The sequence below is a fragment of the Ranitomeya imitator genome, chromosome 2 (assembly GCF_032444005.1).
Source record: "Ranitomeya imitator isolate aRanImi1 chromosome 2, aRanImi1.pri, whole genome shotgun sequence".
Taxonomy (NCBI): domain Eukaryota; kingdom Metazoa; phylum Chordata; class Amphibia; order Anura; family Dendrobatidae; genus Ranitomeya; species Ranitomeya imitator.
The window spans coordinates 257,955,984-257,974,611 of NC_091283.1; the positions used below are offsets into that span (position 1 = coordinate 257,955,984).

Below are 18,628 nucleotides of genomic sequence, written 5' to 3' on the forward strand. Positions count from 1 at the left end.
CAAGCAGCGTGAATGGGCGCGTTAACGGCCGCGTTGCACGGCGTTAATTTCGCCGTGCAACGCTGTCCGTTTAACGCGGTCCCATAACGCAATGGGAACCCAGCCTTAAATGTGTAATATTTCCTCTTGAAACTCATCTGACAGAAAATATTGGATCTTCCGATAGTTTAGATTGTGAAGTCACCGAGCCCCGTGCTCTAATTCCCCCAGAGCAGAGGCGTAGCTGGGTTTCAACTTAGGGGGGCGAAACATCTGAGTGGCCCCTAACCAGCTAACCCTGATTACAGCTATGGTTGCACTCTAATCTGGGCCCCCCTCCTTGCCCGGTATGCTGCGTAGGCATCGGATGCGATATGCTAATGACCCCCGTCTCCGGCTCTGCTGCGTGCGGGAGCCGAATGTCATGCGTCTGCGCTCCGAGCCTCTCGCACAGAATCGGAGCACAGCTGCGGAGGAAGCGGAGAAATGACTTTCTCCATCTTCTCCATTGCCGGGGTCAGCGTATATCGCACAGCACTCGGATGGTATCTGAGTGATGTGCGTTGTCTCACTCACACCTATAGGCTTATATGGGGCGAGTGAGCCGAGACTCGGCCGAATGTCCGTGACAATCGCAGCATGCTTCGATTTCACTCGCACACTGAAAACGGCTGAGAAAAAATACGGTGATGGGAGCTGCCCCATAGAGGAATACTGGTCCGAGTGCTATGCAATTGTTTTATGGCATAGCACTCATCCGTAATCTACGGTAGTGTGACTCAAGGCAGATTTCCCTCATTATCCACCTGCAAGCAGGGCAGTACATAGCAATCACAGGGCCACATAGCAAAAGTTCTATTTGGGTCTCCCCATAGCTCTAAAAAATACAGTTAGGTCCATATATATTTGGACAGAGACAACATTTTTCTACTTTTGGTTATAGACATTACCACAATGAATTTTAAACAGAACAATTCAGATGCAGTTGAAGTTCTGACTTTCAGCTTTCATTTGAGGGTATCCACATATATATATATATATATATATATATATATATATACACACACGGTATACGGTATGTGTGGAATGTATATATATATATCTATTGATTATCATTTGGTTCTGCTGGTTCCAGCGCAGTCAGACTTGCAGCCAAGTGACAACTAGTGTCGGCTATGTCAATCAATAGAACACTGCAGACATGGCTGACACGCCTGTCCTTGTGCTTATGTGATAACTGCTGAAAACGGCAGAGCCCGACTGTGTATATATTATATTACATTATATGTCTGGTATCTGTTCTATTCATTGTCTATGGAACCAATGGAAATAGCTGAGCAGCTCTATACATAATGAACAGAGCTGAGGCCGAGCATGCACAACTTTGCTCCATCTAGGATGAGCCCTGTTCTCCGAATCTCTGGGGGGCAGTTGCCTAATGCCCAGTGATCGGCAAGTTATCCACGATCCAATGGATCACATATGCATCGTACACACAGATACTCATACATATACTGTACATACATACACTTTACATACATATACCGTACATACATACACAGATACACATACATACGGTATGCCGTACATACATACAACTTACATACTGTACATATACCGATATACCATACATACACACAGATACACATACATATACCGTACATACATACACACCGTACATACACATACCATACATACAGATACACATACATATACCGTACATACATACATACAACTTACATACATATACCGATATACCATACATACACAGATACACACACATATACCGTACATACATACACACACACACACCGTACATACACATACCGTACATACACAGATACACATACCGTACATACATACACCTTACATACATATACCGATATACCGTACATACATACACACACACACCGTACATGCACAGATACACATACCGTACATATACACCTTACATGCATATGCCGATATACCGTACATACACAGATACACATACATATACCATACACACATACACCTTACATACATATACCGATATACCATACATACACAGATACACATACCGTGCATACATACACCTTACATACATATACCGATATACCGTACATACATACACACACACACACATACCGTACATACACAGATACACATACCGTACATACATACATACACCTTACATGCATATACCGATATACCGTACATACACAGATACACATACATATACCGTACATACACATACCATACATACAGATACACATACATATACCGTACATACACAGATACACATACATATACCGATATACCATACATACACAGATACACATACATATACCGTACATACGCATACCATACATACAGATACACATACATATACCGTACATACACAGATACACATACATATACCGTACACACATACACCTTACATACATATACCGATATACCGTACATACACACACACATATACCGTACATACACAGATACACATACATATACCGTACACACATACACCTTACATACATATACCGATATACCGTACATACACACACCCACATATACCGTACATACACACACCCACATATACCGTACATACATACACTTTAGATACATATACCGATATACCGTACATACACAGATACATATACCGTACATACATACACACACACAGTACATACACATACCGTACATACACAGATACACATACATATACTGTACACACATACACCTTACATACATATACCAATATACAGTACATACACACACCCACTTATACCGTACATACATACACTTTAGATACATATACCGTACATACACAGATACACATACATATACCGTACACACATACACCTTACATACATATACCGATATACCATACATGCACACAGATACACATACATATACCGATATACCGTACATACACACACCCACATATACCGTACATACATACACTTTAGATAGATATACCGTGTTGCATGTGTGTATACACAGGTCTGACACCTGCGTCTTTGTACGCATAGTGGGGATGGAATTTCATAAAATCCCCCAGTATGCTGTAACATCTGCCGCTGTGGGCGAACGTAGTGTCCAATCCGCAGCAAATCCGCCATGTGGAAACACACCCTTATGGTCTATGTGATAGATTGCAGCGGACAAAGACCAGGCTGGTGCTGTCACTAGCGGCCACTGTGCACTGAATATGAGGATATGTCACTTTCCTTAGGTCTCCGGCATTAGTGATGAGTGAATGTGCCCAGATAAGGCATTATCCGAACATGCTTGTGTGCGGAGTGTTTTTGGCGTGCTTGAATAATAGTTATTTTTGACTCCCCACCGCTTCATGTGGGCTGTTCCACACATGCAGGGGTTGCCTAACAAACAGGGAATCATTCCTGCTTGTGTTGCGGATTTCAAAAAGCCACGAATCGTGCAGCAGCGGAAACTCGGACATATTATAAGACAACGCCGAAGATGCTCCATTAGCACTTGAGCATGCTCAGATAACGCCTTATCCAAACATGCTCGCTTATGACTATTGATCACTACTCCCAACATGGTTCAAATATAAATTGTTGTTTCTTTATTTTTCAAAACAAAACTGTATACTTACAACCGGATAAAATACACTGGCGCTATAACCCAAGATATGGACCACACAAGTGCCGCCGGTATATCAGTCGGATAACGTGCCCAATCCGACAAAGAGGCAGAAAAACCAATATAGAAAATTGGAAATACCGCGCTACAAGTGGCTAGGACTAGACCATGACTAGACCACTAGACCACGGTCCTAATGTGACATACAGAAACTCCTTATATTCTTGAGCGGCAACCACTACTAGCTATCCAGTTTATCGGCCACCATAAATACAGTAAAGGAGGGATGCACTGATCCTCTGTATACGTAATGCACCTACTTTCTCATGTATCCCAGTCCCGAGGGATCACTGAGTGTGCGCACAGCAGCACAGGGACTCACAAACAGAGTGGAAGCTTCAGTGACTCACAGACACTCCCCCTCCCTCGCTCCTCTCTTCCAGCATCTGCTGTCTCCATGGCTACCGCACCACTGACAGCCGGACAGCAGCATAATAAATACTAACAGGTGAGGTCAGCAGGGGGGCCCTTTTGAACTTCACATCACATGCGTGCAGCAGAGCGGCCCCCTGATTCTCCTGTTAGCTGTCATTCACCTCATTGCTTTCTCGGTCCTTCGGGGGCCCCCTCCCACTCCAGGCCCCAATGCAGTTGCACAGGTTGAACCGGCGGTATGTCCGCCCATGACTCTAATTGTGAATATAGTGGAACCTCAGAATATGACCGCACTGTTATTGAAAATAAATCTATATACAAAAACGAACATCGACTTTACTGGTATTTTGTGACCATATGCAACTTTGATGGTCACAATACTCTGAGTGCCCCTACAACAATGATGCTTAAGTGCCCACTTAACATTTAATAATGTCCCCTAAGTTCCCCATGTACTGCTCCATTATACACAGTATGGTGAGCTCAAAGCTTCCATATACACAGTATAAGGCCCCCACAGCTCCCCTATACACAGTATAAGGCCCCCACAGCTCCCCTATACAAATTATGATTCTACAGCTCCCCTATACCCAGTATGATGATTCTATAACTCCCCTATATACCGTATGATGTTCCCACTGCTCCCCTCTACACAGTATGTTCCCACTGCTCCCCTATACACAGTATGATCCCACTGCTCCCCTCTACACAGTATGATCCCACTGCTCCCCTCTACACAGTATGATCCCACTGCTCCCCTCTACACAGTATGATCCCACTGCTCCCCTATATAGTATGAGCCCAATGCTCCCCTATACGCAGTATAATGCTGACAGAACTCCACTATAGAAAGTATAATGCCCCCCCCCCCGACAGAGCTCCCCTATATACAGTGTAATGGGCCAACAGCTCCCATATGCACGATATACCTTCACAGTTCCCTATACACAGTATGATGGGCCTGCAGCTCCTGTCAAACGGTATGATGTCCCCCACAGTTCCCTATACACAGTATGATGGGCCCACAGCTTCCTTATACACAGTACAAGGCCCCCACAGCTTCCCTATACGCAGTATGATGATTCTATAACTCCCCTATACACCGTATGATGTTCCTACTGCTCCCCTCTACACAGTATGTTCCCACTACTCCCCTCTACACAGTATGATCCCACTGCTCCCCTCTACACAGTATGTTCCCACTGCTCCCCTATACACAGTATGTTCCCACTGCTCCCCTCTACACAGTATGATCCCACTGCTCCCCTATATAGTATGAGCCCAATGCTCCCCTATACACAGTATAATGCTGACAGAACTCCACTATAGAAAGTATAATGCCCCCCCCCCCCCGACAGAGCACCCCTATATACAGTGCAATGGGCCAACAGCTCCCATATGCACAATATGCCTTCACAGTTCCCTATACACAGTATGATGGGCCTGCAGCTCCTGTCAAACAGTATGATGCCCCCCACAGTTCCCTATACACAGTATGATGGGCCCACAGCTTCCTTATACACAGTATAAGGCCCCCACAGCTCCCCTATACGCAGTATGATGATTCTATAACTCCCCTATACACCGTATGATGTTCCCACTGCTCCCCTCTACACAGTATGATCCCACTGCTCCCCTCTACACAGTATGTTCCCACTGCTCCCCTATACACAGTATGTTCCCACTGCTCCCCTCTTTACAGTATGATCCCACTGCTCCCCTATATAGTATGAGCCCAATGCTCCCCTATACACAGTATAATGCTGACACAACTCCACTATAGAAAGTATAATGCCCCCAGAGCTCCCCTATATACAGTGTATGATGAGCCCGCAGCTCCTGTCAAACAGTATGATGTCCCCCACAGTTCCCTTATACACAGTATGATGGGCCCACAGCTCCCTTATACACAGTATTATTGGCTTGCAGCTCCCTTATACACAGTATGATGGGCCCACAGCTCCCTTATACACAGTATGATGGGCCCACAGCTCCCTTATACACAGTATAATTGGCCCGCAGCTCCCTTATACACAGTATGATGGGCACGCAGCTCCCTTATACACAGTATGATGGGCCCACAGCTCCCTTATACACAGTATGATGGGCCCGCAGCTCCCTTATACACAGTATGATGGACCCGCAGCTCCCTTATACACAGTATGATGGGCCCACAGCTCTCTTATACACAGTATGATGGACTCGCAGCTCCCTTATACACAGTATGATGGGCACACAGCTCCCTCTATACACAGTATGATGGGCCCGCAGCTCCCTTATACACAGTATGACTGGCCCGCAGCTCCCTTATACACAGTATGATTGGCCCACAGCTCCCTTATACACAGTATGATGGACTCGCAGCTCCCTTATACACAGTATGATGGGCCCACAGCTCCCTCTATACACAGTATGATGGGCCCGCAGCTCCCTTATACACAGTATGATTGGCCCGCAGCTCCCTTATACACAGTATGATTGGCCCACAGCTCCCTTATACACAGTATGATGGACTCGCAGCTCCCTTATACACAGTATGATGGGCCCACAGCTCCCTCTATACACAGTATGATGGGCCCGCAGCTCCCTTATACACAGTATGATTGGCCCGCAGCTCCCTTATACACAGTATGATTGGCCCACAGCTCCCTTATACACAGTATGATGGGCTTGCAGCTCCCTTATACACAGTATGATGGGCCCACAGCTCCCTTATACACAGTATGATGGGCACGCAGCTCCCTTATACACAGTATGATGGGCCCGCAGCTCCCTTATACACAGTATGATGGGCCCGCAGCTCCCTTATACACAGTATGATGGGCCCGCAGCTCCCTTATACACAGTATGATGGACTCACAGCTCCTTTATACACAGTATGATGGACTCACAGCTCCCTTATACACAGTATGATGGGCTCGCAGCTCCCTTATACACAGTATGATGGGCCCGCAGCTCCCTTATACACAGTATGATGGGCCCGCAGCTCCCTTATACACATTATGATGGGCCCACAGCTCCCTTATACACAGTATGATGGGCCCGCAGCTCCCTTATACACAGTATGATGGGCCCGCAGCTCCCTTATACACAGTATAATGGGCCTGCAGCTCCGGTATACACATTTGTGCACAGCTTCCTTATACATAGTATGCTGGACTCACAGCTCCCTTATACACAGTATGATGGGCCTGCAGCTCCCATATACACAGTATGATGTGTGCACAGCTTCCTTATACACAGTATGTTGGACTCACAGCTCCCCTATACACAGTATGATGGACCCGCAGCTCCCTTATACACAGTATGATGGGCCCGCAGCTCCCTTATACACATTATGATGGGCCCACAGCTCCCTTATACACAGTATGATGGGCCCGCAGCTCCCTTATACACAGTATGATGGGCCCGCAGCTCCCTTATACACAGTATGATGGGCCTGCAGCTCCCGTATACACATGTGTGCACAGCTTCCTTATACATAGTATGCTGGACTCACAGCTCCCTTATACACAGTATGATGGGCCTGCAGCTCCCATATACACAGTATGATGTGTGCACAGCTTCCTTATACACAGTATGTTGGACTCACAGCTCCCCTATACACAGTATGATGGACCCGCAGCTCCCTTATACACAGTATGATGGGCCCACAGCTCCCTTATACATAGTATGATGGACTCACAGCTCCCTTATACACAGTATGATGGGCCCGCAGCTCCCTTATACACAGTAAAATGAGCCCGCAGCTCCCTTATACACAGTATGATGGGCCCGCAGCTCCCTTATGCACAGTATGATGGGCCTGTAGCTCCCTTATACACAGTATGATGGGCCCACAGCTCCCTTATACACAGTATGATGGACTCACAGGACTCACAGCTCCCTTATACACAGTATGATGGGCCCAAAGCTCCCTTCTACACAGTATGATGTCCCCACAGCTCCCTACTACACAGTATGATGTCCCCACAGCTCCCTTCTACATAGTATAATGAGCCCGCAGCTCCCTTATACACAGTATGATGGGCCTGCAGCTCCTTTATACACAGTATAATGGGCCCGCAGCTCCCTTATACATAGTATGTTGGACTTACAGCTCCCTTATACACAGTATGATGGGCCCACAACTCCCTTATACACAGTATGATGGGCCCACAGCTCCCTTATACACATTGTGATTGGCCCGCAGCTCCCTTATACACAGTATGATGGGCCCACAGCTCCCTTATACACAGTATGATGGGCCCACAGCTCCCTTATACACATTGTGATTGGCCCGCAGCTCCTTTATACACAGTATGATGTCCCCTACAGTTCCGTATACTTAGTATGATGGGCCCGCAGCTCCCTTATACACAGTATGTTGGACTCACAGCTCCCTTATACACAGTATGATGGGCCCACAGCTCCCTTATACACAGTATGATGGGCCCGCAGGTCCCTTATACACAGTATGATGGGCCCGCAGCTCCCTTGTACACAGTATGATGAGCCTGCAGCTCCCGTATACACATGATGTGTGCACAGCTTCCTTATACATAGTATGCTGGACTCACAGTTCCCTTATACACAGTATGATGGGCCTGCAGCTCCCATATACACAGTATAATGTGTGCACAGCTTCCTTATACACAGTATGTTGGACTCACAGCTCCCCTATACACAGTATGATGGACCCGCAGCTCCCTTATACACAGTATGATGGGCCCACAGCTCCCTTATACATAGTATGATGGACTCACAGCTCCCTTATACAGAGTATGATGGGCCCGCAGCTCCCTTATACACAGTATGATGGGCCCGTAGCTCCCTTAGACACAGTATGATGGGCCCACAGCTCCATTATGCACAGTATGATGGGCCCGCAGCTCCCTTATACACAGTATGATGGGCCCGCAGCTCCCTTATACACAGTATGATGGACTCACAGCTCCCTTATACACAGTATGATGGGCCCAAAGCTCCCTTCTACACAGTATGATGTCCCCACAGCTCCCTACTACACAGTATGATGTCCCCACAGCTCCCTTCTACATAGTATAATGAGCCCGCAGCTCCCTTATACACAGTATGATGGGCCTGCAGCTCCTTCATACACAGTATAATGGGCCGGCAGCTCCCTTATACATAGTATGTTGGACTCACAGCTCCCTTATACACAGTATGATGGGCCCACAACTTCCTTATACACAGTATGATGGGCCCACAGCTCCCTTATACACAGTATGATGGGCCCGTAGCTCCCTTATACACAGTATGATGGGCCCACAGCTCCATTATGCACAGTATGATGGGCCCGCAGCTCCCTTATACACAGTATGATGGGCCCGCAGCTCCCTTATACACAGTATGATGGACTCACAGCTCCCTTATACACAGTATGATGGGCCCAAAGCTCCCTTCTACACAGTATGATGTCCCCACAGCTCCCTACTACACAGTATGATGTCCCCACAGCTCCCTTCTACATAGTATAATGAGCCCGCAGCTCCCTTATACACAGTATGATGGGCCTGCAGCTCCTTTATACACAGTATAATGGGCCGGCAGCTCCCTTATACATAGTATGTTGGACTCACAGCTCCCTTATACACAGTATGATGGGCCCACAACTTCCTTATACACAGTATGATGGGCCCACAGCTCCCTTATACACATTGTGATTGGCCCGCAGCTCCCTTATACACAGTATGATGGGCCCACAGCTCCCTTATACACAGTATGATGGGCCCACAGCTCCCTTATACACATTGTGATTGGCCCGCAGCTCCCTTATACACAGTATGATGTCCCCTACAGTTCCCTATACACAGTATGATGGGCCCGCAGCTCCCTTATACACAGTATGTTGGACTCACAGCTCCCTTATACACAGTTTGATTGGCCTGCAGCTCCCTTATACACAGTATGATGGGCCCACAGCTCCCTTATACACAGTATGATGGGCCCGCAGGTCCCTTATACACAGTATGATGGGCCCGCAGCTCCCTTATACACAGTATGATTGGCCCGCAGCTCCCTTATACACAGTATGATGAGCCCGCAGCTCCTTTATACACAGTATGATGAGCCCGCAGCTCCCTTATACATAGTATGATTGGCCCGCAGCTCCCATGTACACAGTATGATGGACTCACCGCTCTCTGTCATGATTTGGATGTCCCGGTCATTTACTCATCCTCTGGCGTATTCACTATTTTGTGGCACTGCTGCAGTCCCGCGTCTCATACTTATGAGCGCAGCTTCTGACAGGCCAGAAGTTAGAAGCTATTTCACAAGCGCTCAATGTAACACTATGAGTCTATGTGAATTTAAATTTAAAAAAACTGACCGTCACATCTAAACATAGACTAAGTGTGAACAGGTGCTGAACCTAGAGTCACCAACTCATATACAGTCAAATAAATAAGGCAGCACACTGCGGCACCAAAACATGCAAACATGAAAATTGAACTGCATTACTGCACTAGAAATATGAAAAATTAGAGTGTTTAGGGCATAAATTGGTCAATTCATGTGTACCTGGTAGCCACATGAATTGGCCAATTTATATGCTAAACGCTCTCATTTTTTCATATTTCTAGTGCAGTAATGCAGTTCAATTTTCATGTTTGCATGTTTTGGCGCTGCAGTGTGCTGCCTTATTTATTTGACAATGAGGCTATGTGCACTTGTTGCGGATTCGTGAGCGGAATTACAGCGGATTTCCTGGTTTTTTGGGGGGCAGATTTCACTTGCGTTTTACCACCTGTGGATTCCTATATAGGAGCAGGTGTAAAATGTTGCAGAATCCGCACAAAGAATTGACATGCTACGGAAAATACAACACAGCGTTTCCGCGTAGTATTTTCCGCACCATGGGCACTGTGGATTTGGTTTTCCATAGGTTTACATGGTACTGTAAACCTGATGGAAAACTGCTGCGAATCCGAAGTGGCTAATCCGCAACGTGTGCACATAGCCTAAGGGTATGTGTCCACATTCAGGATTGCATCAGGATTTGGTCAGGATTTTATGCAGGTAAAATCCTGACTAAATCTGCACCTGAGGTCACTGGCAGGTCAACTGCTCTGTCCTTGTGTTTTTTCTGCAATGTAAGGACATGCTGCGTTCTTAAAAGACGCGCCGCATGTGCGTTTTCGTGGGTCTGCCGCATGCGTTTTTTAATGCATAGTGGAGACGGGATTTCATGAAATCCCCTCCACTCTGCTGTAACATCTGGACACTGTGTTTTTTACGCTGTGGCTAAACGCAGCGTCAAAAACGCAGCGTTTCCTGAACGTGGAAACATACCCTAAGAGTGAGAAAGAGGCCAGAATGAGGCTCCCACAGACCTATATTGATTAGTGACCTCTGCGCTGCTCCATGAAACACTGGAGCAGTGGACCGGTCACAAACTGCAGGAGACGGAGCCGAGCGGAGACTAAAACAGATGAAAACGCAAGAAGGCAAGTATCAGACAGAGGGCAGGGGAACGTGGATTTTCAGCACCGCTCCAGCAATGAAATAAAAAATAATGCTGGAGTGGTGCTGTAAATGTGATGCAGCTCTTGGTTACTGTATGGGGGCTCCTTATACTAATACTCATAAAAGACACAGGTGGTATGTATCAAAAGCCCCCTAACCCCCCCCCCCATCTCCAGCGTCTCACTGGGACTGATGCTGTGCATAGGGTTACTACTGCCTCTCCAGGCTCTGCTATTGTACCCTGCACTGATCTGCGGCGAGCAGGCTTTTCTGGATCTAAGTCCTGCTTTGCACACGCTGAGCATGCACAGGGCAAGATCGCTCAGTGGAGATCTAGGGTCACATGCTCAGGTACTGCAGCGACTTCCATTGGTCCTTCTCACGGAAGGTCCTGCAGGTGCTAGGACTAAGTTCTGCTTTGCTCTGAGCATGCCCAGGGCAAGATCTCTCACTGGAGATCTGGGGTCACATGCTCAGGTAGTGCAGCAATTCCATTGGTCCTTCTTTGAAGGGTCCTGTACGTGCTGCAGATATTTAAGGCTTGTATGGCCGCACGGCCATGCGCTAATATCAAATGTCTTGTGGCTTATGCCAGTGGATACTATACCACTCATTTCTATGTGGTATGAAGCTGTTAGCTTTGGGACTGTACACTCAGGCAGGCAGCTAGAGTCAGTGGGGGCAATTAGCCTAGTTAGGGCATTAGTTCGGTGTACAGCGCGACTCTGTGAGGCAACAGAGTTCGCTACCAGTACACACGGGGTAAAACCTAACCCACGTGTGAGCTCTGAGTCCTTCCGCCTTTACTTAGCAGCAGATATCTCTGCACGGTGGATCCCGGGCTGCGAACGCACCTTGTAGCTATCTACCTATTACTCTGTGCGTTCCGCTAGCCCTAACACAATGTATTGGGAGCACTGTTCATGGTCAACTGGCAGCTCAAAAGATCTCCACCATGAACATGCTTGGCACTATCTTCTCTGCTTTCCATATCCCAAGGATTGCCTTGCTCATCGCCCTTTAACACCATTACATGGATCTGGACTTACACTGGGACCCCTAGGCTTGGACCATGGTGTTACCTGCTATTCTGTGGTATTAGATGGCAAGAAGAATAGTCAGGTAGCTGGGTCAGAACCAGAAGGACAGAATCAGAAGACACAAGAGTAGTCAGTAAACGGGCCACGGTCAGAACAGGAAACAAATACACAAGCCGCAAGCTGAGCACAGAGGACTGAACCAAAGGAGAACATGTTTCTGGCAGATTCCGGCCATGTGCTTTGAGCTTTAGTAGGGTGTGGTACTTTCCAATTGGCTGAAGTAGGGAGCAGATTACTCCAGCAGGACAGCAGGAACAGATCACAGATGAGATTGGACACACCATATGCAGGAGCCCTAATATGACTAAATGACAGAAAACCAGAATAGTCGAAATCCCCATAAAGTGATTTCATTTTATAAATTAATTTACTGAGGGTTATAATCTATACATATGTGGTCAAAATTGTTGGTACCCCTCGTTTAATGACAGAAAAACACACAATTCTGACAGAAATAACTGGAATCTGACAAAAGTAATAAGAAATAAAAGATCTATGAAAATGAACAAATGAAAGTCAGACATTGCTTTTCAGCCATGCTTCCACAGAATAAAAAAAAAATTAAACTCAAGAAATAGATCTGGACAGAAATGATGGAACCCCTGAAAATAATGTGACAAAAGGGACATGATAAATCGCGGTGTGTCCACTAACTAGCAACACAGGTGTCTACAATCTTGGAATCAGTGAGTGGCCGGTATATAGGGCTACAGATACTCACTGTGCTGTTTGGAGACATGGTGTGTATCGCACTCAACATGGACCAGAGAAAGCGAAGGAAAGAGTGGTCTCAGGAGATTAGAAAGAAAATTATAGACAAACATGTTAAAGGTAAAAATTATAAGACCATCTCCAAGCAGCTTGATGTTCCTGTGACTTCAGTTGCACATATTATTCAGAAATGTAAGATCCATGGAACTGTAGCCAACCTCCCTGCACATGGCCACAGGACAGGAAGAAAATTGATGGCAAATCAAAGAAACGGATAATACGAATGGTAACAAAAGAGCCCAGAAAAACTTCTAAACAGATTAAAGGTGAACTTCAAGCTCAAGGAACATCAGTTCAGATCAGTCAGATGGCACCATCTGTTGTTGTATGAGCCAAAGTGGACTTCATGGGAGATGACCAAGGAGGACACCATTGTTGAAAAAAAAAATCATAAAAAAGCCAGACTGGAATTTGCCAAACTACATGTTGACAAGCCACAAAGCTTCTGGGAGAATGTGCTATGGACAGTTGAGACAAAAATGGAACTTTTTGGCAATGCACATCAGCTCTATGTTCACAGATGGAAAAATGAAGCATATCAAGAAAAGAACACTGTCCCTACTGTGAAGCATGGATGAGGCTCTGTTATGTTCTGGGGCTACTTTGCTGCATCTGGAACAGGATGTCTAGAATCTGTGCAGGGTACAATGCAATCTCAAGACTATCAAGGGATTCTAGAGAGAAATGTGCTGCCCGATGTCAGAAAGCTTGGTCTCAGTCACAGGTCATGGGTCTTGCAACAGGATAATAACCCAAAACACACAGCTAAAAGCACCCAAGAATGGCTAAGAGGGAAACATTAGACTATTCTGAAGTGGCCTTCTGTGAGCCCTGACCTAAATCCTATTGAGCATCTTTGGAAAGAGCTGAAACATGCCGTCTGGAAAAGGCAACCTTCAGACACGAGAGAACTGGAGCAGTTTGCTCTTGAGTAGTGGCCAAAATACCTGTCGAGAGGTGCAGAAGTCTGATTGACAGTTACAGGAATCGTTTGATTGCAGTGATTGCCTCAAAAAGTTGTGCAGCAAAATATTAACCCTTTCGCGCCAGAGCCGGTTTTTGCCTTCATGACCAGGCCAATTTTTTCAATTCTGACCAGTGTCACTTTATGAGGTCATAATAATTCTAACGCGTCAACAAATCCTGGTGATTCTGAGATTGTTTTCTTGTGACATATTGTACTTTATGATAGTGATAAAAATGTATTTGATATAACTTGCGTTTATTTCTTTAAAAAAAATGGAAATTTGGAGAAAATTTTAAAAATTTTGCAATTTTCAAAATTTTTATTTTTATGATCTCGAATCAGTCATATCACACAAAATAGTTAATAAATAACATTTCCCACATGTCTACTTTACATCACCACAATTTTGGAAACACCTTTTTTGTTAGGAAGTCATAAGGGTTAAAAATTGAACAGTGATTTCTCATTTTTACAACAAAATTTACAAAACCATTTTTTTAAGGAGCACAACACATTTGAAGTGAGTTTGGAGGGTCAATATGACAGAAAATACCCAAAAGTGACACCATTCTAAAAACTTCCCCCCTCAAGGTGCTCAAAACCACATTGAAGAAGTTTATTAACCCTTCAGGTGTTTCACAGCAATGAATGGAATGTGAAAGGAAAAAATAAACATTTCTCTTTGACAAAAATGTTGGCGCATGGCAGAGCTCAGAAGGGAAGGAGCGCCATATTGGAGACCATATTTTGCTGCAATTGTTTGTGGTTGACATGTCACATTGTCAGAGCCCCTGAGGTGCCAGAGCAGCATAAGCCCCCAAAAGTGACTGCATTATACAAAATACTTCCCTGACTGAATTCTTCTAGTGGTGCAGTGAGCATACTGACACCACAGCTGTTCCATAGAAAATTATACCATTGGACAGTGAAGAAAAATTAACAACATTTTAACCACTAAAATGTTGTTTTAATCCCAAATTTTACATTGGAAATTAGGTAGATAGGTAAATGGTCACTACACCCATAGATGAATTCGCAGAGGGGTTTCATTTCCATTTCCCAGAGGGGCGTCATTTCCAAAATGGGGTCACTTCAGGCGGGATTCTGCTGTTATGGCACTTTAGAGAGCCGCTAAGTGCCAGAACAACAGAATCCCTCCTGAAGTGACCCCATTTTGGGAATGACGCCCCTCTGAGAATTCATCTATGGATATAGTGACCATTTTCATTACACGGATGATTTCCAGAAGCACATAGTGGCCCAATATATTGTGCCCAGCTTGTATCTCTGGAGACATCCCCCACCTACCCCCAGAAATTGTAAAGTCAGCTCTACTCAGATGTGTCTGTCACTAAATAAACCAAATGCTTGAATGTCAAAACAGTTTAAAAACGTGGTTCTGTGTGGAAGATTTTAAATAAGTCATGGAGGCATAAGGCCGGCAATGATGGGCATTGTGGGCAATAATAGCGGGTATCATGCCTCATTCCTCTCTTGGAACATACACGACATCTTCTCTGGGGGTTATTTCCTGTTTCAGTTGCTGAAATGTGTGCAATAAAATGTCGCTCAGCGAGTCTTCCAACATTTTCATATTCAAGATTTTCAGTGACCTTTTTCTGATAATCAAGGAAAGTATTCGCATTTCCGGCTTTTTTGTATAACACAAAAGAATTATATGTGGCCACCTGAAACAAATAGATGACTAACTTTTTATACCAGGTGTATGGTTTTCTTGACACCTGGTATGGCTGTAGAACCTGGTCTGCAAGGTCCACACCCCCCATATATTTGTTGTAGTCAATGACAGACACAGGTTTTGGAGTAGTGGATCCCTGTTGATCTGCAGTGGCCCTTGTGGCATCTGGGTGGATCGAGCTCAGGATAAAATTATCTTTTTTATCCTTATACTTAGGGGCAAGCATCTCTCCATTGCGTAAAGCCCCTGACTGCCCTTTTCGGAACTTTTCATTGACCAATAATTGTGGAAACCCCTGACGGTTTTTGCGAATGGTCCCACAAGCCCCCATGTTATGTTCAACCAGACTTTTAAATAGGGGTATGCTGGTGTAGCAGTTGTCAACATACAGATTGTAGCATTTATGTAATAATGGAGTTATCAGCTCTCAACAAATTTTCCAGATGTCCCCAGATAAGTAGGACATCCTGGTGGGTTTAGTTGGCTATCTTTCCCCTCATAAATGTGAAAAGCTGATGTGTATCTGGTTGAACTCTCGAAAAGTGAAAATTACACACTTGCCATTTTATTTCCCAGCGCATATTGCCCAGATTGTGCTCCAGGAGACACCATAAATTTAGTGGATTCTTCTCACTATAATATTGGTAAATACAGGGATCCTAAATGTTGTTTGAGCACACTGCAAGACTCAGAAGTGAGAGTAGATTTTGCTGGATTGGTTTATAGAAACTCTGTTGCTTTTTAACAGCCTTAGAGCCACTAGTAGTGTGGGAACCTCTTTTTTTCCATTGACAGATGATGGACCTGAGCGGGGACTTGTTTTTTGTAGGATGAGAATTGGTATTATTTTCGCTTACATAACATTAATTGGTTTCTTTTTATTCGATATTTGGTAGGCAGAATGAACAAACAGTTAAACACCACACACTACTGGTTCATCCAACAAGGTTTTCTATTAGACTGTGAACTGTCATTGTCTTGGTAAATAAAGTTTTTTACATTGCTTGCCATTTTTATGGACAGTTTAAGTAAAAATGTTCAAAAATATAAAACTCAAGGATATTTTATTAAAAAGAATTGTTTTTTTTTATCTTAGCAGATGACTGTACCAGGAGATCAGAGGGACAGCTGACATCTTCAATTTTTAAATCTGATGATCTTGAGATCCTGCAAGATACAACTGAAGTGAATGTCATTACTTCAGATATATCATCATCCATTCACAGCAAAGATCTGTCATCTGATCCTATGAAACAGGTCCCATCTTCTGATTCCTTACTGACTACTAAGGAAAATCAAAGTCACAAAAGAAGCATTAAAAAACAAACTGCTCCTAAAGCAAAAAAGTCATTTTCATGCTCAGAATGTGGGAAATGTTTTAAATGGAAATCACATTTTGTTACACACCAAAGAACTCACACAGGGGAGAAGCCTTTTTCATGTTCAGAATGTGGGAAATGTTTTACCTCCAAAGTGTATCTTGTTACACACCAAATAACTCACACAGGAGAGAAGCCTTTTTCATGTTCAGAATGTGGGAAATGTTTTACCTCCAAATGGCATCTTGTTACACACCAAATAACTCACACAGGAGAGAAGCCTTTTTTATGTTCAGAATGTGGGAAATGTTTTAACCTGAAAGGGAATCTTGTTACCCATCAAATAACTCACACAGGAGAGAAGCCTTTTTCATGTTCAGAATGTGGGAAATGTTTTAAACTGAAAGGGAATCTTGTTACCCATCAAATAACTCACACAGGAGAGAAGCCTTTTTCCTGTTCAGAATGTGGAAAATGTTTTACCCTCAAACAGACTCTTGTTAGACACCAAAGAACTCACACATGAGAGAAGCCTTTTTCCTGTTCAGAATGTGGGAAATGTTTTAACCAGTTATGGCATCTTGTTGGTCACCATAGACCTCACACAGGGGAGAAGCCTTTTTCGTGTCCAGAATGTGGGAAATGTTTTAAATGGAAAGTGCTTCTTGTTAGACATCAGAGCAGTCACACAGAGAAGTCTTTTTCATTTTCTTAATGTGGGAAATATTTTACTTGGAAATCAACTGTTAATAAACATCAGAGACGTCACATAGGGGAGAAGCCTTTTTATGTTCATAATGTTGGAATAGTTTTAACCAAAATTGAATCTTCTTAAATGGGTTGTCTCTTGTCATTCCTCATGTTTGCTGACAAAAGGATACAACTAAACTTTATTAATTCCAAATGTAAAACTATACCCATAATTCACCCCCTGAAGGTTAGTTAGTAGATGACTAATAGAAAACACATGTACTACACATTTCATTATATAGGGTGAGGTGACGTATACACACTCACTCTCCAAGCCTCTCATTTCTACGTGTTTCATCGTCCTCACCAAAGGCGACTCATCAGGAGACTATTTAATATTGACCTATATTCAAGCGAGACTAGACAAAAAAATTACTAAAATCATGTATCATGTTATCCGAAACAGTCAGAAAACCAGCCACATATTGGCAGATCCCAGACCTCAAACTATATACTTCGTAAGTTTATACACCACTCCAGTGTCAGGAATAGATAGTATGTTACAATACCGTATAATTCTTGTTTTTTCCTCCTATAGGGACTGCCCTAG

General features: G+C 44.4%; 1 protein-coding gene across 3 annotated transcripts in view; it reads left to right on the top strand.

Annotated features, from left to right (window-relative positions):
* The window catches only part of LOC138662983 (oocyte zinc finger protein XlCOF8.4-like), an 80,303-nt gene extending 62,207 nt beyond the window's left edge, over positions 1-18,096 (top strand). For 2 of the 3 annotated variants that reach the window (XM_069749012.1, XM_069749014.1), the window contains exon 7: positions 17,106-18,096. In XM_069749012.1, coding sequence (XP_069605113.1) covers positions 17,106-17,854 — 749 coding nt within the window. In that variant the 3' untranslated portion in view covers positions 17,855-18,096. The remainder of the gene's footprint in view (positions 1-17,105) is intronic. The other variant, XM_069749013.1, reaches the window with a different exon arrangement.
* Positions 18,097-18,628: the final 532 nt, after the last annotated feature.